General features: G+C 41.5%; 1 protein-coding gene across 1 annotated transcript in view; it reads left to right on the forward strand.

The window, feature by feature from the left end:
- Positions 1-27,316, forward strand: part of ADAMTS20 (ADAM metallopeptidase with thrombospondin type 1 motif 20) — a 1,463,844-nt gene that overhangs the window by 197,166 nt on the left and 1,239,362 nt on the right. Inside the window, exon 4 of the mRNA XM_078648053.1 lies at positions 22,509-22,774. Within this exon, the coding sequence (XP_078504179.1) occupies positions 22,509-22,774 (266 nt within the window). The remainder of the gene's footprint in view (positions 1-22,508; positions 22,775-27,316) is intronic.

Consider the following 27,316-nt stretch of genomic DNA (forward strand, 5'->3'; position numbering starts at 1 on the left):
TAGGAGGCCCATAGGAATGAATGGGATGACATTCTCAATTTGCAATTACCAATTAGAGAATCACAAATTGAGAATGCAATTTCAAGGTTGCAAGGGTGCCAAAAGGACACCCTGTTGCACCCCAGAAATAGGCATGTGTGCTCATTTTGCGCACCTACATTCCCTAATGGCATGTACGTGCGACCTATGGCACTTAAAAAAAAAAAAGTTTTTTTTAAGCAATAACCACCAACTTGAAGTTGGTGGTAATTTGCAATTCCTTAAGGTCAAATAGCAAATTTCTGGTACTTCTAGAATTGCATTTAAGGAAGCCCAATTTGCAATTCCTTAATTGCATTTGCAAAATAGAGAATCGCAAATTTTGCAATTCTCTATTTTGCGATGGCCTTATGGGATGATACATCCCAAAAGGTTTTTTCCAATTTTCAAACAGGCTGATTCTGAGAATCGGCCCGTTTGCAAACGGGAAAAAGGCTTGATACATATGGCCCCAAGTCTTTTCATTTTACTTCCAAAGTTGACCACTCTTGTGCTCGCAATAACAGCACCCCAATGATGAGGTGGGTAAAACTATTTATTGGAGGTGCCCAGGAGTGAACACTTCACAGGAAAGCCAGGAAGGGTTCCACAGCGGTATTCGTACAAGCGCCGGGAGACCGGTCCGGGTAGCTGCGCACTATACAAGTACAAAAACATTTACAACATTTACATTTACAGTAGTACAACAAGAATGCAAGTATCCCTCAGCCAGCCCAAGCGTAACTGACTGCACAAGAATGTTTGCAAGTGAAGCACAACCCAGAACACAGGCTAATCCTACTTTCCAAGATCTGACGCCAATCTCTTACAAAGTACAACAACCACCCACAAGACAATCATACACACAACACATTATACCTGATCTCTGGGTTTTCAATAAAGCATGACATTGTTTACCCTCCTAGTGCATTCTGGTAATATCATTTCTTTAGTTCTGTATCCCCAAATCAGGCAAAGCGTGTGGCTGCTTATTTTTCAGCACTGTTATTTTCAACATTGTGTTCCAATTATCGTTTTTTCAGGGTTCTCTCCTGTCAAGATTCTTAGTAGAAATAACATTATTTCTCGCAAGAGTGCACTATATTCTGATAATGAAGGAGCTCCAAGTGCTAGACTACAGACAAAGTGGGTACACAACCCATGCTGAGCTTCTTTAAAGAACACAGGAAAATCGAAACCCGTGTGAGGGGATTGGTGTCACTACAACGCATGCTTTTACCACGCATGCCTTTACAACGCGGTTTTTACCACGCAGTCCATTACAACGCATAATGCTTTTAGGCGCTGGATAGTGAATTATTTAATTTACTATTCCAACTCCAGTCCCCGTGGATAGCGGGGAAGGTGTTGGATAGTATATTAAATACATTCCCTATCCTAGAGCGCCCCCCAGCGCATTGCGTTGTAATGGTTTGCGTGGTAAAAGTTGCGATGTAATGGTAGTGCGTTGTAAAAAATTCGTTGTAACCGTGCTACACCATGTGAGGAGCTAACATCCGATACTAACATACTCCTATTACTGATAGGGGGTTTTATTTGTGCAAACAAACTGAGGTATACTGAGTCATATATTTTCGGGATATGGATGTTCTTATTTACTTCCAGCATTAACATGTCGGTATCAGACAGCTGTTTTTTCTTATTTTGACTGTTTAGTGAGCTAAATTAAGTGCATTTGTGATTTTCTAAGACATTCATGAGCTTGGTGATCTTTTATGAGATACATGGCTTTCAGGTTTTAAGGATGATTAAATTTCATTTTGGCATTCTGGTCTGCTATTATGTACACAAAACATCTAAATATGCATACCATATGACATCGAGCAAAATATTTCTTTGTTACACGCCTAATAGAAAACACAGTGCCCCTAAAAACTGCAATTTAGAAGTACGATCACTAGCTTCGCCAAATAATGCACATGTGGACATATTTTACTTTTAGCAGCATTCCAGTGTTGCTGTTGCAGCTACATTCTTTCATCGCAAAGATAATGTTACAGTAAATTATCTTAAGCCTGGTTAATGTTTTTAATCGTGCTTTTAGTCATGTGTTAAATATATTTATTATGGCCATAGTGCCCCCTCCAGCATGAGAATCATTTCATTAGACAAGAGAAGTGTTTCAAGCTGTTGTAACATTCTTTAGCACATCTTAAGAAAGGACAATGGTATTTCATAGCTTTTCAAGCCTCTCCAGTTAGAGATAATATGGAGGGTTAAAGAGATGTGTGGCTTGGACTTACTTCAGCTGTGAGGGTGTTTTTGGCCATAAGAAAAACTGTGGGCCAGATTTACCACTTTCTCACGCAGCGCAGTGCAGCAGCCGCAAATGCTGCACTGCGTGAGAAGGAGAGAGCAGAAGAGCGCCATATTTACAGAAATATGGCACTCTCCTCCTCTCTCCATAACGCCCATTCAGAAATGTGCAGCCATGTGCCATGGTCACACCTTTGCACTATAGTGAGAAGGTGTTTCCATGAGTCTAGCATAGGTTTGTACTGGAAGAATTCCCTTCCAGTACAAAATACTAAGCATAGACTAACTTTAAACCTTTTTCCGCTTTGTATGTGTGCTGTACAGTGCAGGACACATGCAAAGTCGGAAAAGGAAAGAGAAATAGAAGCATTTCTCCTTCATAGTGCCTATGTGAAATGGGCTCTATTTTTTACACTAAACCTTGTCTAAGTAGGGCTTGGCGTCAGAAATCTTGGACGACTGCATGGGAATCCCCATTCACCACCCATGGAACGCCCCTTGACGCTAAGTAATGCAAAAGTATTTTCCAGCATACCACAGGTTTATGCTGGAAAGTAAATTGGTGAAAAAAGACTTAGTGTCATTTTTCATCACTTTTGTGACCCAAACATTGCGTTAAATATTGGTAAATAGACCTCTGTGTATTTACACAGAGTCCCTCTATGTATCGATTGAACAACCTCACTTTTACAGAAACACAAAATAAGATTGATTAAGAATAGATTGGATAAGAAAAGCTAGCTTATTTTGGCAGGTTCTTATACACTAGGCTTTCCTATTTTCGGTTTCTGTTTTTGGTCAATTCTGGTACTTTTTTCCAGTGTTTTCAATACCTTAAAAAAACTGTGGTTATCATTGGTTACTCATTTTCGTGCCACTAAAAACAACAGAAACAGTGTTTTTCCAGTGTTAATGGAGTGTTTTTTGCTATTATTATTGCTTGCTTTTTGCACTGTCAGTGCATTTGTTTAGACAGTGTGTGTATAGGGTATATGAGGGCCAAATACATTTTTACAAATCAAACTTATTGTAGTGCACCATACAATACTTCTGTAGTGAGTCTCTGGTCATGTGCGCTTTCTCTTTCCTTCCCATGTAAGTTTTTATCTGTGAAAAGGCCCTCTCAACATTGACACTTGAGAAGGGCAACGCCAAAACAGCCAGTACACAATTTGCCTAACTCTGGCTATTGACATAGCTTTCCATGGCAACACTGGTGCACCTGAAGATTGCGATTCTCTGGGACTGGTTCTGCAAAATATGCTTTGAGCTGGGCGCATATGCCCTTAGTTATTAAAGCGGTCACAAAATGAGGCAGTACTTTTCCAAAGTCTGGAGAAAATTCCCCTTTAGGGAAGGGATCTAGAACTTGTGCAGAGTACCTCAGTGAGGCTTCATTGACTTTAAATGCCATGGTAGGTGAAGGGGCATTTCTATGCATTATTGTAAGCCATTTCTCATGCACTGTAAAATAACATTTCCTGAATTGCTTCTCAACATTTCTTTGCTTACCAAGTGGCAAGAATTCTAAGATGGAACATGTTGCAGTCTCAAAATTACTAAAAGTGTCGCCCAGCCTACTCTAAAGGAGATGTTTAACATCTACACCAACTACACTGAACACTTGGTTGACATGGGTGTTTTCAGACTTTAGTTTTTTGATTATGTCTACTACAGCAGTCATGTTTTCCAGTAAAAATCTAAGAATGCAGTAGAGTGTACTTTTTTCACATCACTTAATATGCGACCAAAGATCCTCACATTTCTTGCCTTTAGCATCATCACTAAGCAAAAATTCAGTAAACGGTTGCCACATGGAAAATATAGCATTCACGGATTATAGGACTGAGAACCACGGCTAAATGACACAGTTGGGATGACTCTTTCTTTGATGCCACACAAAGCGAGAAATATTTTTGTTTCAGTTCCCGAAACAGTGCATCGGAATGGACTACAAAGCCAATAGCATTCTTCATTAACTTTGAAGATTTAAAGATGCTTTCAGCATAGCATCTAGCAAGTGGCAAGGATCTCTTACAGGAAAGCACTTCAGCTCAGGTGTCGATTTTGACAGGTCATCACACAACCTTTCATATACGTAGCTGAATTACTGCAAAAACAAACAATATCACTTCAATCTTTGTTGAACTTGATAAGAACCTTTTACAGCAGCATGCCAAGTGGCACTGCATTCCATGTTTTTCAAACGTCCTGTGTCATGTTTCCACCACTATCCAAGATGCTTGGTGTCAGTACTCTTTTCACATATACCTGTCACTAAACCTTGCATTGAATGTTTAAAACCTGGTATGTTTGGCAATTCACCTACTATCAATACTGACTTGCTCTAGCAAGGTGGCTGATGTATCAAAGGATTTCACCCATTCTCTGTCTGTGGGTAAATGTGATGGTACAAATTGGTAAAGATTCTTATGAAGCCAGCCATTTTACCTAGCAGTGAAAGAATCAAACATAGCCAAAATATCAAACATGATTTTGATATTTTCTGAACTGGAACAGTTAAAAAATTATTAAATAAGACCTAAAACATGCATCTAAACCCTGCATCTTTAGTCCAAAGACCACAAAACTGAAAAAGCTCAAGAAAGAAGTAACAATATTTTAGTGACATTCCTAAACAACAGCACTCAAACAGAATAGTGTTAACCAAGTCTTAGTTGCTGCTGCCTTGTATAACCAAGTTATATTGTATTGGCCCCTTCAGGAAAAAAATAAACTTGACTTTCACTCACCTTTTCCTGTCTTAGAATGGCATTTAATTTGTTGTTGCAAAGGTGTTTTTCATTGTTTATATGTTCACACTGGTGAGGGCTATTTTCCTTTTGGTGGGGTTTTATCAGTTAGTATAGGTGTACAACTAAAACAGGATAGCCTACCTATGATGACAATTGCATACACGAAAAACAAAAGTAAAATATAACAGTTATACTAAGAGAAACAGAGCAAGTCCTTGTACCAGCTCTCCCTCCAGCTTGCCTGCTGTCTGCCATCCTCTGCTGCCTGTCTACCTGCTGCCATGTGTTTGTGTCACCTCTGCTTGTTTCTTGCTCTGTTTTGCCTTTTTCTGCTAATTTTTCTGCCCTCTATTTTGCCTTATCTGCTCATTTCCTGCCCTCTGTTTTGCCCTTTTCTGCAAATTTCTTCCCTTTTCCTGCCAGTTCCTCAAGACCTGGCTTTTCGACTGAGAACTCTTACCACAGTTACAAGATACCGCCAGGGGTGACAGTGCCATGCTCTACGAATTGGTTGATAGAGAAACAATAAAGTAAGGATGGCGTGTTTGACATTATATATATCACAATAACAACAAAGTTGTTATCACCCAAGGGAGAAGTTTTCTCTGAAAATGTGTCTCTGTTTGATGCAGTCCAGGATGGGGGACTTTGTCAGATGGAAAGAGGAAAGGAGGGATGAATAAGTCAAAGTCCTGCTTTCTCTCTTTCTTCATTGGTTGTTAAGAAGATAGGGCCTCCTTTAGGATTATTATGAAGATCATTCCTTTAGACTTGTAAGGGAAAGACATAGAGATGTCTTTTTTCTCTCACCTGCCATGGTACATGGATATAGTTAGACAGAGGGGCATAGTTTCATCAACCTCTTTTCCATAACAGTAACGTTTTGGGAATGCTGACTTGGGCCCTAGTAGTGGGTTGATTGAATTTGACTATCTTGAAATCTTTTTTCAGTGAATCATCAGTAGATTATTTCTTGTATTGTTTTGAGTTTGTGATGGAAGGGACTAGCATGCGTGACATGCTGTTATGTGATTATATGGATATTGGGGGTTCTGCACAGAATGGCAGATTGGGAATATTAAAAAAAGATCATCACAAATAGTCAGGCTCAATTTCCAATTGAGCATGTTAGTGGGCTTGGGTTTCATCTGGAACGTTTGGGGTATTTCCCCCCATCAAAGGAAATATTTAGTAAAATAGGGGTCAAATAATATATAATACAAAAGCACAATTTTCGAATAATGAATAAACCACAGTAGTTGTTATAGACAATCCTGATTCGGCAATCATGAACTAATTCTGTACTTTCAGGATGCATGAAATAGGTCTAGCCAGAGATTTTTGGGAAGATGGGTTAAACTCCTAGAAAATTTGGCAAGATGTCATGACGAAATGGGGATTTTTTTCAATCCATTTTACAAAAAATTGGATACATTCCACAGGTTTTACTGAAAGTTCACATAAAGAGTTAAAAAAGAGTATGCAATTTGACATAGCCTCCTATCATTTTTTTCAGAATTTCTATTTCATTTTTCTTTTTATTTTACACATGCGTTTATTTACCCATCCTGTCTAGTCCACTTAATTTTCCAGTCATTTACATGAACGATATTCTACTTGTGGGGAGCTGTATTTAAACATGGACAGTCTCAAGGACTCATAACCTCACCAGAAAACAAAACAAAGCTATTCCTAAATTTAGTCTGGCTCAAATGCTAGATCTACTATTCACACTACATATAACAGACACAGTTGTAACTGCAACGACCTTCCAGTTGTTGGGCTATATAGCAGTAATTATGATAATGTAATGAAAAGCTTTATCAATATAAATTATACATCACCTTCACGTCCTTCAGCTTTCCTTACTTACTGGTTTAAGGCAGTCCTGCCTTTAATAGACAGTTAATTGCCAACGAAATACCACAATGAAAAGGTCCCCCCCCCAACAATCCTCCTGCTCTTTTCTGTTTTCTTGTAAACATGCCACCTCTTCATGAAGCTGTGGTAACATCAATATACTTTTAAAAACAGATTCACCCTTTGTTTCTTTTAGTACAATAAAAGAAACAAAGGGTGAAGATAGAGTATGTGGGACAGCACCATACTTTTTTTTTACTTTCCAGAGTTTTATATAGCGCAGACTTGACCCAAAGGTATCAGAGTGCTTTACATGAGCATCACTTGTGTTACAGACAGACACATTAATTTTTTGTTAGGCACGGGGAGAAGAAATGATTCGCCCAGAAGCACAGGATGTTAAGCGTCCCTGATGAGACTTGAATCCTAATCCCCAGCTTCAAGGTCGGCCGCTCGGACTGTTTGGCCACATCCTCTCTCTACACACTAGTTTTACTTTTTGCCCATCGCGGTACATCATTTCGTAGGGCAGCTAGGCTGTACTGGCGGTGCTCCTCTCAGTCCGGCTACAACGCTATTGATCAGCTTAATGTGGCTGGGCTTGTGTTTCCCTGCCAAAGGGTAACACTGGGTGCAGGAGAAACACAGTAGTCAGGTAGTTCTCCGAGAAGGGACACAATCTTTTTCTCTGTTTATTTTTTATCAGAGCTACAGTTTCTCCATTTTGGATTAGAGTTGGTGAAACGAATGGGCATTGGTGTTTTTCAGAGCACTGGCTTTACTATTAGTAGGTTTTAGGAAAATTCCTATCGTTTTTTATTTGGCTAGGTATTCTTTCTAGGAAATCAGTGTGTGTTTCTCTTCCTATTCCTCTGATGATGAGGGTCAAATTCCAGTGAAAGCAATCAGGCCTCCAGAAGTTCCTCGGCCTCTATACAAATGAGTCTGCACTGATGGCAACAGAGGAGGTTCAGAGTATGATTAATGCTTTGGCGGCTAATGCTTTCAAAGAAATAAGCAACAATGTCCTAAATGAAGGTTGGTAGATGATTCATCTACCTCTCAGAAGGAATTGCCCTCAACCTCTTCCAGGAAATATTTAAGGAGAGATGCGGTTCCTTAAATTTTGGGGCATATTAGTCAAGTCCTAGGGTTCCAACTCTTCCCAGGTAAAAAATAATGAGGATGTGCTATTCCTGCGATATGCTCAGCCACTAGTTATTTCCATGCCAATTTATTTGAAGATTCAACTTCTGTTTTTTGGAGAATGGAAAGAGCCAGCTCAGGTGTTTGTTCCTTGGTTTCTACAAAAGCTCTACACTTTGGAGGAAACCAGTAAGTCCTTACCGGGCTCACACAAGATTGAAGCTATCTTGGCAATGCTAATTGTGTGCACTTCTCTAACTCCTGAAGACTGTTTTTCAGCACAGAACCTTTCTCTGATATCCTCCACTTAAGAAGCCTACTTGGCACAATCGTTGGTGAAGGATTTTGATGGCTTGGAAACTGCTATTCAAAGTATTTCAAATTTTCTGATTTTCTTTTGGCTATGGAGCAACAGGTAAAGTATATGGCCAACATCTTTTCAGATATCTTGAGAGCATCCTCAATTGCTATAGGGTCTCTCGTGGTGGCAAGACAGAGTTTCTGGATGTGTTACTGGAAAACAAGATGCCAGACTCTTGGAGTGTGGGGCTAGGCTTGATCGTCACCAGGTTTAGAGGATTTGGTCACTGGTGCAGAGCAGGAAATCCTCAAACTGGAAGGAGTTGGAAGCAATGCCTCAGGCAATAAAGGTGTTTTTATTTCAGACATCAGGTCAGTTGGTGTTGATTTGTACAGACATCATCACCGCCAAAGCTTACCTGAACTGAGAGAAACACAGTCTTCTTCTCAGGTAAAGATTTCAGACAAATTATTCTGGTGGGCAGGGCAGAGGCTCGTGTTAATATCACACTTCACATTGCAGGGTTCTCAAACACATTGCGGACACCTTGAGCTGGATTATTACAGCGTCGACAAACTTCTGCCTTCATCCAAAGATCTTTTCTTGGATCATCAGGAAAGAGAGGTTTCCAATTATTGACCTATTTGTTACCAGATCGAATGCCCTGATGGACAGATATTGCTTCAGAGCAGGGGGGGATCATGCCTGTGAGGTGGATGCACTGACTTGCAGGTGGCCTCTCATCTTTTGTTTGCATTTCCCCTCTTTCCTCTCCTTTAATGGTTTCTTCTCAGAGTAATGTGGGAGAGAATTGTTCCAACATGGACTCACTCATGTTGGTATCATCTCCTGACATCTTAATGGTAGAGAAGGAATGGAGAATTCCCTCTAGTCCATCCTACTTGGCCTTTCCTGTCCTACAGCAAGAGTTCTTCCTGATGCTCTGACTAGTGGTCGGGAAGATGAGAGTTTGGGATGGAGGCAAAGTGGCATTCCTGACTCTTTGGTATCAACTCTGCAAGTGTCTAGTTGATAGTTTACTTTGAAGTCCAACTTCCGACTCTGCATTTCCTTGAGTAACTGGTGTGGGTCAAGGCATTTGGACCTCTCTATTGTTTATCCATTCCAAGTTACAGCTTTTTTGCAGGATGGAGTCTCATTAGGTCTACACATTTCCACTCTTAAACCTCAAGGGCTGCTATAAAGCCATTAAAAGCATCCAGGGGAACCTGCTTGATCCTACTAGTTTAGTTCCTAGGTTTTTTAAGGGGTTCCTCAATCACTGTCCTGATCCCCTGCATCAGTTCCCTTTATGGGATCTCCCTTTAGTATTATAAGCCCTGAATTTATCATCCCATTGAGAAATTGGAACAGATAGCTCTTAGAGCCCTGACATAAAAAAAACTTTTTTTACCAGTGGCTATTACCTCGGCAAGAAGGTCAGGTGAATTAGATGCTCTTTCAAACAAGCACACTTTTTTGCAAGATATTTGAGGACAGAATAGTTTTGTGTAGGATGAGGGAAATCTTCACAGGTACGATGTTAGGAGAGCTTTGCTGACTTATCTGGATGGGTTTGCTTCCTTTAGAGTTTCAGAGTCAAACAATCAATCACTAACACCTTATTATACCATTTTGGCCATCAAAGCTCATCATAAAATCACAATTTACAAATATTAGGAAATATTTAAAACACCAACATAAGACCAAGTTAAAAGGTATTGGCTCGAAAAAAACGTACTATAAGAAGATGCCTTGCACAAGAGCATATACAGAGAACAGCGACTCAGACACTGTACAGCCCGGGCAGCACCATCAAAGTTGCCCTTACAACTAATAAACAATCATAAAGTTAGAGGTCCTCCTGAGATACAATATTGGTATGTCAAAATACCCTGAGACCTAATTATGATGAGGCATACGTCTTCTGGATTTTTATGGCCCAATAGAAATACGTGATCACTGAATATCAGCTAGATTTTGAGCCTAATAGCTTTAAAAATTGAAAGCCGTCTTTATAAGATACAAAACCTTGAGCTCACAAAATTGGACGCAGGAAGCATTTTATCGGTGTATCATGCAATTTACAAAAAAGCATAAAATGAACAGTTGTTTGTAATGAATATGAATCACATGGGCAACAGGGCAGAGTGGAGGACTAGCATCCCGTTAATGGGAAGCCGACTAAAAAGTGCAAAGGGTATAGCCTCAAACATTTATGGTAAAATCTTAACTCAGGGTGTGTAATCCATGATAAGTAGTGCTCTGCAAAATAGGTAGTCGAAATCAGTAACTATCGGAGGACGGAATTCATGGTACACACTCTGGTTCATCTAGATTCCCCATAGAAGTAGTAAAATACTGACTTTATTAAGCCCTTGGTAATAAAGGTCAATACTGGACAGGGAATTAAAATTATAAAGCATACCCATGTCTTGAAAGGCCTGTGTAACAGAAATAAGCCAGGGAATTTAGGCAATGTTGTCTAAACTCATACAGTCCTCAAGGGCCAGACGTGAAAAAACAGCCTTGGGAGAGGACCATATTTTAATCCTCAAAACCAGTGGAGCTATTTTCACCATGTCCTCAAAGTAGGGAATTCCCAGTTCTGCATGTACAATATGACTTGCAGCAGATTTGGAAACAGCTAAAAGCCTAAACAGGATTTTGTTATCTTGTGATTGAAGACACCTTAAGTTAACATAACCCCAAACTCCTGCTCCATATATCCCCATTGGAAGACATTTGCTTTTGTACAGCGAAACCAGCAGTTTGATTGGCTTATGGCACAATTTCCCTGCAAATTTAAAAATTGAGTAATATGCCCCTGAAAGATTCTGTACTCTTTGTGTAAGTAGATTGTTCCATTTTAAGTTAGCCTCAAGAAAAATACCCAAGTAGTTAAAACTGGGGACCTTGGCAACTGGAATCTCCCAATAAAGACATTTAGGGAGCAGGTGTTCTAGGGACAGTAGGTCATAATTTATGATCTTTGATTATTCACTTTTACGTCAAGGTTACCAATTAAATCAATAAAAGAATCAAGCAGGATCTGGAGGCCGTTTGCTGTGCGCGCTATTAAAACCACATCTTCGGCGTATAAAAGGACGGGAACTAGGTGATGTCCAACTTTCTGAAGGTTTTTTCCGGTTTTGACAAGCACTGAGTCCAGGGGGTTGATAAAAAATAAAAGGAACAAGCATTGGCATAGCCAATAGGTCTCGCATTTGGGACCTTATAAGCGTTTAGCCATGCAACAGTTGGTGTTGTTGCACCAAGGATATTCTGCTGCATAACTAAATACTTATAAGGTCCCAAAAGCGAGACCTATTGGCTATGCCAATGCTTGTTTTTTAGTGTGACTAAATCTAATGAATGAGTTGCCAACTCCTGAATACTAAGAATAAGACGTTGATTCCTACGAAGACTACTACTTTTTTGTCTTGTATGAGTTTGCTACAAGTAATGTGGCAACAGTGTTTTCGGTCCAAAGTATCAGCCAAACATAAACCAGAAAATGCTGGTTGTGCAAAAGTTGGCTGACGGGGTAGCCCCGCTGAGAAGCGTGAAGGGATGACGCCGCCTGCAAAAAATAAACTGAAGGGGGCGCGGTCTAGTGTTGAACTGCTAAGAGGTAAGCAGGCAGTCAGTCAAGACGGAGATCTTAGGACGCGAGTGGTGCGCGCGTGACGATAAAAGTGAAGGTGAAACCTAAACTATGAACCTGGAACAAACAGAGAAGTTAGGCGAAATTAAAACACGCAAAAGATAGGGCATGAGGGAGTGCGCGAGAGCGACTGTAAGGCATGAACAACGAGAGAGCGGGGTGGTGAGGGGACGAAAGGAACAAGCATTGACTGCGAAAGTAAAAGTGATTGCGATCAAGCGCGGTGGCCGCTAGAAGCGATCTGTGGTGGGGGAGGGGGAGAAGAGGGAGTTGCGTGAGGAGGAAAGACAGCACAAGCTACAAGAGCGGCCGGGAAACTGAAAGTACGGCCGGCCACCGGCCAGCCATGAATAATTAGGGGAGGAGAAGCCGCACAGCACACGCTGGGAGAAGCCCTTTGATGTGCTGTGCGGCCGTGAACAAAATGCAATTAGGAGGGAGGGAGGGAGGCTGATGCGCGTGCTTGTTTGGTCACGTGATTCACGTGAACTCAAAGAAAACCGCACCAAAAAGCCCTTGGTTTCACGAGGATTTTGAGCACTTGAATTCTCTCCATTTCCCATTCCTTCGGAATGGAAAAGGCGAGACCTAAAAAGGAAGCTAAGATTCATACTTGCCTTACCCCACGGCTTGACTGGATTGGCTTAGTGCAATCTCCATTTTGATTGAAACACACTTTAATAGTGGTATCTCAGTGCAACTACTTGATCAGGTCTAGCAGGGGATTTTCACTTCCTGCCTTTTCCTTCAGGTCCTAAACATTTTTGTCCTATTCAACAGGTCAAAAGTAAAGGTGAGGTCAATGAAGATCAAACCTCTCCTGGCTTTGACATATTTACCCATCATTAGTAATAGGTTTAAAGATTGTTCCACCATGCCCAGACCTGTTCGGAATCCATACTGGACAGCCAAAAAAAGGTATCAGTCTCAGCCCAGTCTTCCAACCTTTTAAAAATGACTCGCCCCAAAGTGTTAACAGATGCATTCAACAACAAAATTGAGTGGTAGCAAGCTGGGAGATTCCTGTTCTCTTTTAAAAATGGGCAAACTTATTGCTTCCCTCCATTATTTCATCGGGGAGCTCTTAATTCAAGCCCGGAATACATTTGCCAGTAAAGGGACCCAAAAAGTAGGGTTATGTCTTTACAAATCAATGGAGATGCTGTGAGGGCCTGTCGCTTTTCCAATCCGAGATCTAAGATAATCCTGGCGACATCTGAAACATCGATAGTATCACTTAATTTTGGAGCTTCATTGTTGACTAATATTATTATTATTGTCAGATTTGTAATGCGCATGGCTTCCCCAGTGACGGGGCATCCCAGCGCAATCAAAGACTTGAGACTGTACGAGTTGGAGGGGAGTTACGCCGGGAAGAGCCAGGTCTTTATGGCTTTACGAAAGGCAAGATGATTCTGGATCCCTCTGATGGAAACTGGAAGCGAGTTCCATAGTCTGGCCGCATGAGTTCTAAAAGAGCGGCCTCCAGCTCTGGCTCTTAAGACTCGGGGAATACAAGCCAGCCCTTTATCAGCTGAGCGTAAAGTACGCCGAGGAACATAGAAGGCTAGCAGATTTGCCAGCCCTGATGGTGCTTGTTGAGTCAGAATTCTGTGAGCCACGCATAGCATTTTACATTGGATTCTAGGAGGTCTCAAGTTTATTGGGTTTATACTTGCTTGGCTGTTTGAATCAAAAATGTTTGATGAAGTGGGAAACCCAAGCATCCACCAGAATATGACATTCCAGAGTCTGTTTGGGACCTTCAAAAAAGAAAGGAAGATATATGACTTCCCAAAATTATCTGTTATCTCTGGTTTACAAAGCCAGTTCCAGGTTGGCCCATGCTTAAATATTATTTCTTCTTTCCTTCTATGTAAAACTGAATTGTATTCCAGTCTAGATGCTCTAGTACCTGGTATATTAGGTGGAAGGCTATTGGTGACCTGATTTAAGTTTTTAACGCAGCAGTGCATGTAGTATCCATTTCTGGAAAGGTTTCTTAGTGGTCAACGTACAGAATGTTTTATAACAAACCACTGTGAAGCCCTCAGTAATCTTGTCAGGCTCAGCCTCTTCTGACAGACCACACATTATGTCTTTAATATTTCATATAATAAGATCTTTAAAAAACTGGTTAGGGTTGATACTTTCCTCTCATACACATGCTCTAGGGTGACCAACCGTCCGTAAATTTCACGTACCGTCCGTAATTTGGACCTCACGTCCGTTGTCTGTGAGGACGCCTTTTGTCTGTAATGTTGGTGAGCACAGGGAGCAGCACTGCTCCCCTGTGAGAGGCCTCACCCACCCTGGTGGGGCGCCTCGCACTCCTCCTGGAGCACAAGAGCAGCCCCACCCGCCCATTGTCATTCTGTATGCAGGGTAATTGCCACATACAGAATGTCAATGGTGCAGTCTGGGGTGTTAAAGCATGTGGCGGCCTCCTCCTGCCTCAGTGTACCGCAGGGCATGCTGTTAGATGAAAGGTAAAACGCCCATGCTGCAATGTTAGAAAACAGTTTACATAAAGAAGCCTGTGAAACAAGTTAAGAAGAACAGGTTATCTTCTTTCACGATCTCATCATTTTAGAACTGAAGTATTTTCAATAATATATTCATCAAAGCCATGGTTGCTGCTTTTTTAATTTTAAGCAACTAACAACCATTGACAAAGCCAATAATCATGGCTTGTTGGTGGTGATACTTCCTGTATTATATATCTGGTTGCAATGACAGAAACAAAATTTTACCAGTCGGGCGGAACACTATGCTAAGCGTAGATTTTTAGCCTAGGTGTTTTAAACCACGCCTGTAATTACATCGAACACCCCCTTTGAAGAGACCCCCCAGTTATTTTACACTACTTAAAGCCCTGGAAACAACACCATGTCACAGTCACCTCACTTCCTGGAACTGTGCATCATGCAGGACTCATGACTTCTACTTTTTCAGACTCCCTATCTGCAGGGGCATAGTGAACTCTCCCCCACCCCACCCCTTGCTTTAGGAACTACAGCAACGTGAAGTTCTTGATGGGCATCTTCTCTCTGCAACTCTGCAGACAAAGGTTCACCTCATAATGTGAAAAGGTGGGTGAGTAAATAAGTGAAGGAATGTGTGAATGGCTGGGTGGATTACCGAAAGGATGAAAGGATGAATGAACGGGTGAATGGATAGGTAATGAAAGAAAGGATGGATGAATGAGTGGAAATATGGATGAGAGAAAAGGTAAAAAGATGGATGTATGGGTGGAAGGGTAGATGGATGGGTAAAAGGGTGGATGGGTGTGTGAAAGGATGGATGGATGGATAAGTGAAAGGGTAGATGATGGGCGATTGAATTGGCGGCCTTACTTATATTCAGGTGTGGTTCACTATTGTCTGATGACTAATGTACCTGCTGGAGCGAGATGCAAATTTGTAATCATCTAAGGTAGCAAGCTGCGGCCATACTGAAAAACCGTGAAGTGCATGATTGTCTCAACCTAGTATACACTTATTTTAACTTGTACTTAGGTGGTTGTCTATTTACTTACTTATATACTATTGCGGACCACCTTTGACGTGTCTGTAAAACTTACCTTTTGTCCCGAAGTTTTGACCTGAATTTTGAGCTTTTGTCCTGAAATTGTTGTCCTGAATTTTGTCACTTTGTCCTGAATTTTTACTCTCACTGTCCTGAATTTGCACCTATGCCAGTTGGTTACCCTAACATGCTCCCTTGTTAGGATGATAACATATAGTGGGCCTATTCCCATTGCTGGTTACCCTGGGGGGAGAAATCCGACTTCAATGGGATTGTAGTCACTCATGTTGGTTAAGCTAACTTTGGGGGTTATACTATTAGATGCTAGTATAAGATCAATGGTACTACCCTCACCCCTCCTGGTAAAAGTGGTAAAGAAACTTCCCTATCTCCATATAGATCGGATGTAAAGGAGAAATTATGTGTCACTACAATCAGATTTAGGGCTTCCCCTTAGGGGGTATGTGATAAATGGGTGATATTGCCTCCTAGTGAATCCATTACTGCACAGACACGTTTGCCGTTAAAGAGACACTTGCCAATATTGAAACTCCCTAACCACATACAGGCCCTGAAAATCTCCTCGCCCACTGACAATGGCAAGTCAGATTTTATCAGGTCAAGCTATTTTTTACGCCTGCTGGTCCCTTCTGGCAAATGAACATAATATAGAAAGAAACAGGTGTTCTGTTCATTCAGAAAGTGAACAAGCAATAAAGATACTTTTAAATCGTGTTTTTATTTTGATACATTTACTGTCTGTTCAAGGAAACCTGTCAAATGTAAGTTTGCCTTTTTAGTAATTGCTGCATGGAGAATTGAGTTTAATTTTCTGTCTCTTACTACAATTAGCAGTTTTTCTCAAATCATTCTGAAACAAAAGACCGTAAGATGTCAATATTTTTTCTAACACATTTAAATAGGTTGTAAATGAGCAGTACAAATATTTCAAAATATATCAGAAATTATAAAAGCACATTTTTTGTAATTGAGAAGTGTGATGCAAATGAAGATTTAAATGGGAGCAAAACAAATCAGAACACTTTACTTGGTGATGTGCAAAGGACAAATATTTACAGAAACTTGATATTGTTTGTACACACTTTGATCAGTAAAATCGCATGTCAACGGGACAGTTTGTGGCCAATTCAATGTAAAATCTGCTGATTGCAAATGACAGTGTGCTACTACTTTACGCTTTAGTAATGTATTTATTAAAAGTGATAGGTTTTAAACATGATTTGAGAAACATGACTTCCCTCGCCCTGATTACAATTCTGTTAATGAATTAAGATGCAAGTAGTGGTCATGTGTATCTTATATCATCATTTAAAACCAGTTTATGTGTCAAGAGTATTACAATTAGGTCGAGTAGATTTTTTTATGTCACTAGACCTGCAGGTTTAGTAATATTATTTATGATTTTTTGAGGCCTGATGCAAGAGACACGTGTTTCCCTGAACTGTGCACAAGGTCCTAAATGTAACCCTCCAACTCTTCAATTACATTGGTCAGCTGTTTACTAAATAAGGTAAAATAAAAGATTTTAACTAGGATAACATTGGCAAAATCAGGTAAAGACAATTTTAAAATCTGATAACAAAAGCAGACATCAATTCCTCTATACGCAAATACACACATCAAAGAGAAACTAGAACAGCTAGCCCCCCTTTCGCTCTTCCTGAGGTGGATAGGGTAGCTGATACACAAAAAGTTTGAAATCCGTCAGTATAAAGGTTGTTCACACGCCAGGACTTTTGACAACATACAATGTCATAACCTTAAATATTCTGGAGCCGTTCTTCGTTCTACAACTTATGACGTACCCCAGCACTATTATACAAAAACAATTTCAAAATAGGCAGACTTTCCGTTGAAATTGTTGGTTGGCTTAGAAGCTGGCAATACTCAGGAAATGGGTTGGTGGCAAATAATGAAGGGGGACTGTCGGTCATTATCTATCAAGCCTGAAAGGGGAGCAAAGCCATTACAAGAGGACAGCAGGGTCAGAAGAGACAGTGAAACAGGGAGGCTAGCCCATTGAGTAGATTAACTTGCTTCCAGAAAAAGGTATGGATGGTGGAAAAACCACAAAGGAAGTGCGCGCATCCTGTTACCGTTATGTGATACAAGGTTCATCTGCTGTAGGAGAGATCTCACCAGGCCTGGGTCTTTAAAGTTTATCACAATGCAGTCTCCTTGTGTGGTTTTATGGGAAAGGCCTAACTTGTCCACTCAATGGCCCATTATGATGTCATCCACTAGGTTTGTTGACCAATTTGAGTTCTTCCCACACCAGTGGGCTGCCTTGAACCTTAAACTGTCCCAATCCTCTGAAGGGCCTTCATCCCTTGGGGAACACCCTTCAGGGTGATGACATATGGTGTACAGTCAGGGGGGAGATGTAAATGCTTAGGTCAGTCCCCATATGAGAAATCTTTCATCTGGGAGCAGCGGCCAAAATCAGAATTTGGAGAATTAGCATGGCCCTTTTCGTCAACTTTCCTAGCCAGGCGCACCTTGGCAACAGGGACTGTGGGGGCTGGCTCAAGCTCTGACCTTGATGGTGGTGGCAGATTATATTTTTTTTTTGAAAGAGAGGGTTTCAGCCCAGGAACTGAGATTGACATCTCGTGAAACTGCTTAGGGGACAAGCATTGATACTACATAACTCAGGATCAATGGAAACCAATTTATTCTCCACAGCTTCAATAAGCCTATTTCACAGGTCCCTAACATAGTCCAATGGTGAATCCTTAAAACCTGCATCCAAAAATCCCTTTCAATAGAGCCTACAACATGCGGCTTCCTAGACTCAGAAGCTGCGGCTTAGTGAGGCTCAGTCTGCGGCTTAGTGAGGCTCAGTCCTTTCTTTTTGCCATGGTACATTTAACTGCCTCACTACTAGCCTCACTACTAGCCTGTGACTGCAGCCGAGAACAACCAACCTCCTCCACCTACACGGAGCTTGAAATATGCACTGTTGGAGTAGTAATACCTTCTGCCGGGTCCCGGCACACCGTTGCGGTACTATTTGAAGTAGAGGATGGTAGAGTTAAGTTTGGAGGCAACCAGGGTGAAACACAAGGTTAAGAACACTTTTTGTATGAAGACCGCGCTTATTAAGAATAATTACCGTTATGTTATATAAAACAGAATTAGTGAAGAACAAAAGAGATTTCATTTCTGTTCTTCAGTATGGTGTTTTATTTACTCTACAGGGGACCTTTTTTTTAGCGAACACGTGTTTCGTCGTATGGCGGGAGATGTCCCTACGACTTCGTCAGGGCTGGTCTGTTGCAAAGTTGGGTGGTCAGACCTCCTGCATGTGTTATACTGTTTAGGAGGTCGTTGATGCCGGAGTTGTAAGTAACATGTGTTTCGTCCTATGACAGGAGATGTCCCGACGACTTCGTCAGGACTGGTCTGTTGCAAACTTCGGTGGTCAGACCGCCTGCATGTGTTATACTATTTAGGAGGTTTTTGATGCTGGAGTTGTAAGTAACATGTGTTTCGTCATATGACGGGAGATGTATCTACGACATTGTCAGGGCTGGTCTGCTGCAAAGTTCGGTGGTCAGACCTCCTGCATGTGTTCTACTGTTTAGGAGGTCGTTGAGGTCAGAGTTGTAAGTAACACATGTTTTGTCGTATGACGGGAGATGCCCCTACGTCTTCATCACGACTGAAAGTAATACAAATACCACCATTTGTTCCATGATATTGTGACACAATATATATATTTAATTTTACAGTGCATGCCAAAAATGTGCATGGGACTGGAGCACACTTGCATTTACACTACCATCTATTTATTGTTTTCATGTGGAAATCCATGCCAAAATGATTTAGAAAATTCCTCTCACTGTCAAAATTCTCAATCCAGTGTTGAAGATCACACAGAATGTAGAACAGAGTGATTACAAGTGCAGTGCTTGGAACTCTGGCATGTGAGCGATGGTTCAGATACAAGTGGCATACGCGGATTATGCTAGAAATGAATTCCTTAATGCCCAGGTTTTTAGTGACTGCTGTCCAGTATCCGAGTTCGTAGCGGGTCCGGAACTTCCCTCCTGGCCGTCCCCCCTTTTCATCTCGCGGGACACTGCTCTCCTTGTCTGGCTTGCAGCGCGGTTTAGTTTTTCTCTCCTCCTGATTGCACCTTCCTCATCATAGGGGCTTGGTGTCCACCCCGGGAAAGTGGACAGGGTATCACGGCGAACTCTGTTGAGCTTGGTCCGTGGTGCTGGGGGGTTGCTCTGGTACTCTCGAGGAACATCTGCAGGTGCTGTTCGAGATCCACGTTCTTGGCCACAGCAATGTGAAGAGTCTTGTTAAGAGTTCTCATGAACCTCTCATTCTTTCCCTTGGCCTGAGGCCATTGTGGGGTTATTCGATGGTGTTGTATTCCGTGATGTCGCAAGAATTCTCAGAACTAATTTCCCTGGAACGGAGGTCCATTGTCAATTTTGATTTCCTCTGGGCACCCGAACATTGCGAAGATCTTTTCAATCACCGGGGCGACTTGGGAGAAGGTGGTGGAACTGACAACCTCCATGAGAGGGTACTTCACGTAGCTGTCGATCAAGGCCAGGGTCATCCAACCGTCTGGAAAGCTCCCAAAATCGATGCTCCCATGGACCCTTTCTGTGTTCTTCTATCTGGATGGGCGCTGGTCTCCCTGACGGGAAACATCCTTTACAACGCAACTTTTACCACGCAGTGCCTTTACGACGCAACTATTACAACGCATGTCATTACAACGCATAGCGCTGGGGGGCGCTCTAGGATAGGGAATAGATTTAATTTACTATCCAACACCTTCCCTACTATCCACGGGGACTGGAGTTGGAATAGTAAATTAAACTATTCACTATCCAGCACCCCTAAGCGATATGCGTTGTAAAGGCATGCGTTGTAAAAACTGCGTTGTAAAGGCATGCATGGTAAATGCATGCGTTGTAATGTCATACATCCCTCCCTGACGCGCTTGTCACTTGACAGGCCGGGTATCTTCTGACAGCCTCATCGACACGGGCTTCTAGTCCAGGAAACCAGACTTTCTCCCTCATGTGGGCTTTCATCTTTTCCACTCCTTGGTGCCCCCAAAGGAGTGGAAAAGAGTTAGCGGATTACAGGAATTGGTGCCAGTGCCCCCCTTGGACAGCTGCACAGACTTTGGAAATTAGCGGGTCTCCTTCTGCTGCTGCAGCCACATCTTCCAACGTCAGCGCTTTGGGGCATGTGATGGTGGAGATCATGTTCAAGTGTGCCTCTATTGCCTCCGTGCCTTCTTCCTCACCATGCTGCGGGGCCGGGTGCCTCGAGAGTAAGTCGGCTGGGTTTTTGGTGCTAGGCTGATAGGCCACTTCCATCTCATACTGTTGTAGCCCAATGGCCCACCGTTCAATCCATGGAGGTGGATGCTGAGCCCTTGAACCACGGCACCAACGGTTGATGGTCCATAATGACTCTAAATGGTTGGTCACAAATGTATAAGTGAAAATGGCGGCAGGCCCGGCGGATGGCTAGGGCTTCCCTCTCGATCTGCGCATTGCGCCTTTCTGTGGGTGATAACACCTTGCTGGCATAGGCCAGGGCTGCCCATCTTCCTGGTTCCTGTTCTTGAGTGAGGATGGCCTGAGGTCCACTGAGCTGGCATCCACCAGTAGCTCGGTTTGCTGGGCAGTGTTGAAGTACACCAGTGTCGTATGGTTATGGAGGGCATTTTTGACGGCTTGGAACGCTGTTTCTTCTGCTGTTCCCCATTGCCACATGATGTCGGTTCACATAAGGTTCCGGAGTGGCTCCGCGATGGTAGCCAGATCAGGGATGAATCGGCCACAGTATGTGGCCATCCCGAGAAAGCTTTGTACCTCTGTCACCGTCAGTGTAGCTGGGGCGTCTTTGATCAATTGGGACTTCCGTGGGTCGATCTGGATCCCTTCTTGGTTGAAGGTGTACCCGACAAATTCTATTTGCTTCTGGAAGAACAGGCACTTTTCTCTGTGGAGGATGACTGGACTGCATGAGAGTAGCACCAGGATTGGAGGGAGCGCCTGCCCTCGGTGCTCCTGAGGGCACTGGAGGCCTGCACTTGCTGTAACCTTTGAAAGTGTCCATATCCGGCAGGCCGTCGCAAGATGGACGGCCAAAGGGATAAGCACAGTTTGAAATGAAGGGCCCGTTAGCCCACCCTTCTCCCTGCCGCTGCTCTCAGTAAACCCTGCCCTGTCCTGACTTACGGTTCGGGACAGGCGAATGAAAAATAAAATGATAATAAATATACTTTATTACCATTTTATTTTTAATCTCTGGAGGTTGAGGTCATTTTGGTTAGTGGGGCAAAGCTCCTCCGTTCTCACGGAGTAGCCGCCCCTGGTGGTGAAATAATGCTGGATCTGTGCGAACTTTGCATGCTATATATAATACATATTTGGATTCAAACTCCTGTCAGAGCCTCAATCTGAAATAGTGGCAAAATTGCAATGAGGGGTGGAATCAACCCCTACTCAGAGCATGGAGAGTTCTACTTGGTGGTCCACATATGTGCTAAAAGGGTGGTATTATGAGAAAATTGTCTTTTGTTTACAGCAGAAGCGGTCAGATTTCTAGTTTAGCCTTTTCTACCTAGGTATAGGACCAAGTGAGTAGGTTTGCCTTTCACACATGCTGATGATAAACGTATCACATCCAAATTATGCATATTTCAAGGACATGCTGAGACTAGCAGCCCTTTTGGCCTGTAATGAGGCATTGAAGGTTTAGTGTATTCCCATTTACCTGAAAATAGAGATAACAAAATGAGGTGGGAGTACCATACCTGAGAGTGGGTCAATGGCAACTATGGCTGAGATACTAACAACATTTGAAGCACAGGTGTTCATTGTTTGCTCTTTTTGTCTAATTAGCCAAAGCAGAGCTATTTTATGTGTTATTTTGTTTTTTGTTGCAGAAACAACAAACATAAAACAAGTGTTTCCGCTATCCCCGAACTCCAGCAATATTTTTGAAGATCTTGCTGTTTTGCAGAAGACGTCAAGTTTATGGTACTCTTCAAAAAATGAGTCGGGAGCGGCCAACTCTAGCCAATCCCACTCTCGAAAGAAGAGATTTTTGTCATACCCAAGATATGTGGAAGTCATGGTCACGGCGGACAGTAAAATGGCGCACCACCATGGGCGTAACTTACAACATTATATTTTGACTCTGATGTCAATAGTAAGTAAAATTAATACCTTTTATCAACATCTGGTATGATGCTACTAATATTGAATGCATGAACATTTATAATCTAATGTTTTACACAGTTTAACTAAAAATGGGAAACTCTTGTCAAATTTGTCGTACGGAGGCACTAAAATAATATAATGATATTATTATGCAGCAAAGTGCTCTAAATTCATCAAGAGTTACTAATTGTTCATATTTAAGATTATTCTGTAGCCCTAGTAGTATTTTGTAAGCTGCTATTTTTGTTCATGTTAAGCTGCTTTTGTGCTGCTTTGAATAAATCTCTCTAACTTAGAGCGTCTTGTAGATGGTCAAAACATGTCTGACTCTTAATAATAATGAAATTTGTAACTGCCTCAGAAGAGGCAAACAAATGTAGTCTTTGGACTTCCCTATGGCTACCCCCGACCTTTCCCCCTTTCCCCTTCTCTTAAACAATATCATTCTTAAATGGTCAAATTTAAAGAATAGATGGAATTTCAAGTCTGTTTCCTGGTGCCAAATGACGAAAATCAGATGTATTTTAGTCTGGATAAATAGTTTGTTGGTCACTTTTCAGAAGGTAAACGTATGATTCAATTACGGCCACATCAGTCTTCTCGAAAATTGTTTATGCATTAAAAAGCTCCATGGTTGGCTGGCGGGAATCTCTGCTGTAAGTAGACAATAATAAATAATATTTCCTAGTTCAGATATCAAACCATAAGTAACACATGTTTTCTTAACTTGTGTCCATTGAGATTTTTATCAATTTACCACAGTCTGAAAATGTGAAATAATGCCCTGATTGTGGAACATCTTTCAATGATGCATGATGTCTGGCTCAGTCTGACAAAGACAGTTTACAGGGGCATTCTATCCAGTTTTTGATTTTATCCCGAGTTTTTTCTCTGAACTATTAATACTTGGAAACGGTGAACCATTAATAGTAGACAGTGGTGAAGCTTTAATACTAGAAAGTGTTGGGCTGAACTGTAAATTTGAATACCAGTTTTATTGGTGAGGGCCTTTATTTTGGGTTGAAGACTCTCGATAAAGTGATGGAGGATGATTCCTGTTTTTAGGTTGTTATTGGAAATGTTTCATCTACACAGCTGTTGCCGTTTTCCTACTCTTAGAACCTGGAAAGTTGACGTTATTTGGTAGCAGGATCCTCTTGTAAATGATGCATAAACAAATCATTTAAATACATGATTTTATTGTGTTAACAAAAGTATGACATTTGAATACATAAAAAATTGAATCAGAGTGAAGTAAAAAATTGTCATGGGTATGAAAGGGTTAATGAAAAGTATTTACATAGCTTAACAAAGTCCTCCATGGGGCGGTGAAGTGCATTTTCGAAAAGGCAGCACACAATACCATGGGGGAGTGTATAGTTGGCAAATTGTTGCATTTGCTCTGATCTTATGTGGGAAGTGTTTTGGTGTGAAGCATAAGTAACCAGATAGGGTCTCTTGTCTCTTGGGGTGCTGCTCTTAGCAGTGTGATGGAGGTGGAAGAGGTGCAACAAATATGCATGCATATTATAGTTAGATCTAAAACATATAGGCAGGTACACTGCACCAGCCACAGTGGCAGCTGTGTGTGTTTGTACACCAGGAAAGTGGCGTAATCAGTACCGCCCCACTAATCCATAAGGCAACATGTGGAAAGCAGAGTTGCTGTCAGATGAGTAAAAGGTTGCCAAATGAGGCAAGAATGAGAGTTGGTACCTGAGAAGTTGCCATGAACCTTTTCTAAAGGCAGACATTTTGTCTACTTCTGGAAAAATATACCACAAGAACGATGAAAGAAGTGGAAGAGCTGTAAGGAGGGACAACTTGAGCAAGATCTGCAAATCATTAAGAAGGTCCAGATTCCACCTATTGACTTGTCACATTATTCTTCCTTCTTCATTCCTACATGCAAGCCCAATACTTTTCTTAGATCCCAGAGACCCTTGCTGTTTCTAGTCTACATAAGTAGGCATCCTACTCTCTCGAATTTCCTTACAGAAAACTTCCACTTTCGTTATTAGTGTGGAATGACATTTCAGTTTAAAAAAGAGTGGTAAAAGGAGTCTTAAAACGCTTACATTGTTTCGGCTAGGAGAGAAGCATGGCACTGATTTGGTAGTTCTCATTTTGTTCAATCTGAGCCCATCTCTTCTCTGACCAGTGAGGCTGGTGACAAGCAGATTTTTTATAAATTTCTACGAATTAACTTTTATCCCAAATAATCCTAATTCCAATTCAATGGGTTGGGTTTAGGTACAGAAGAAAGGGATTTTACGGGGTCAGAAATGGCCGTAGTTCAGCAGTAGTGAGGGGATTTTAAGTGTTCCATGGATGGGTAGAGTTTAGGAGTTAGAGATAAGTGTAGTTTATACACAAGAACATGACAGCATATTTTAGAAAAATAACCTCATATTCAGAGAGCAACCAAAAATGCAATCATAATATGTGCACCAATCAAATGAAGGCAGTGGAGGAAAATTAATGATGGCAGTTGTTGACCCCAACGTGTGTTTTAAGGGACTCTATAGCATAGAAGATATGTATTGATGCAAATGATCAATAAATATTGAAAACTTGTAACTTGTATTTCTAGGTGAGTGATTACTGTACATTTTAATATGTAAGAGGGTATATTATATGGACATAACAGACTGCTCCTGATAATTGTTAATATGACCATGAACTGCATGTGTTGAGGTAGTGATGTCAATTAAAGAAAATGTCTATTGCGCGAGCATGGTTTACAAATACTCACAATATAACGTACCCATCATGATCTACTAATAAGGCCAGAACATCTGCTCAGTAGGATAGCCTCTAGGGAGATAGCATGCTCTACAAATACACAGTATAGCATGGACAAGTATATTAAGGGTCTGGGTCACCGACCATCCTGTCAGTGAGAGAGCTGGACTTCTTTTTGCTAGCTTCACCTATGTGAAATGCGTACCAAGATTGTCTCTGGTGGGGCAAAGAATGGAAAAAGCGTCTACTCATAGCTTTTATGTTTGTGCTTTTTATGAACTTTGTTAGGCCTTACATTGTATAATGTTTAAATGTATTAATTTTGAAGTTTAAAATACTTTATTTTAATGAATAACAGATCAGGAATGTCAGTAAACCATTAACTACTGTATAGTAAATACGATATACGTTAGCTGAAAAAGAAAATAAATATTCTAACAATTCTAGTAATTACTCTGATATATTAGTGGAGAAATTATATGTTAGACATTTTTTCAAAAGGGGTAAGAGAACTAAAGAAAATAGAAAAGACATTAGAAAAGACTTCATTTTATAAGAAAACAATATATATATATATATATATATATATATATATATATATATATATATATATATATATATATATATATATATATATATATATATATATATATATATATATATATATATATATACACAAATTAAATACACTGTTAGACTGGGGATCTTTAGCGTTGTTTCCCTTGACTTTTTGCCTCTACCTCCTGTATTTTTGATGCTGTGCTGGATTCTGTTTTTGCTGGCATAGATGCTTTAGGCACTTTGCCACTACTGATCAGTGTCAAAGTGCTAGCGCTCCCCGTTGTAAATTGTGATAACAATTGGTTCTCCCTGATTGGCATAACTGATTTACTGGTAAGTCTCTAGTAAAGTGCACTAAAGGGTGGTAGAACCTGTAAATCAAAAGCTACTAGTGGGCATGCAGCACTGTTTGTGCCACCCACATGAGAAGCTTTGAAAAGGTAACTCAGACCTGCCACTGCTGTGTCTGTGCGCAGTTGTTAACTGCCATGCTGACTTAGCAAGTGCACCCTCTTGCCAAGCCCTAACCTTACCTTTTCTTACATGTAAGGCACCACTATGGTAGGCACAAGGTACCCCCCTGGTCAGGGTGCCATGTATGTGAAAGGTAGGCCATGTATTGGTGTGTATGATATGTCCTAATAGTAAAATGCTGCCGATTTCGTTTTTCGCTATTGAAAGGCTATCTTGTCCCATGGGATAGAATGGGAAATGCTTTGTAGCATCTTACAAGTATAACTTGTCATTGGGACAAGACAGAGAAATAAAGTTTAGGCTCTCTAAACTAAGAATGTAATGGTTTTTAAATTGTGTGTTTGAAAATGCCACTTTCTCTTCTTTTCCTGGCGAAGGCAGGGTCGCACACCGCCGTGAAGGCAACGGCTAAGCCCTGCACCTGTCCATCACCTTGCTAGTCCACCGAGCGCCGTGAGGGAAACGGCCAGCAGCAGGCCACATCTCCCAGGTGCCCCAGAGGCGCACCTGGGTCGTGACAGGACGCGCCCGGAGGCATCAACAAACATCGAAGCGCCGATCGCTCTGTGGGGGCATTCTCTTCTTTTCCTGGCGAAGGCAGGGTCGCACACCGCCGTAAAGGCAACGGCTAAGCCCTGCACCTGTCCATCACGTTGCTAGTCCACCGAGCGCCGTGAGAAAAACGGCCAGCAGCAGACCACATCTTCCAGGTGCCCCAGTGGCAGAGGTGCACCTGGGTCGTGACAGGACG

This window comes from Lissotriton helveticus, chromosome 1_1, assembly GCF_964261635.1.
Source record: "Lissotriton helveticus chromosome 1_1, aLisHel1.1, whole genome shotgun sequence".
NCBI classification, from domain to species: domain Eukaryota; kingdom Metazoa; phylum Chordata; class Amphibia; order Caudata; family Salamandridae; genus Lissotriton; species Lissotriton helveticus.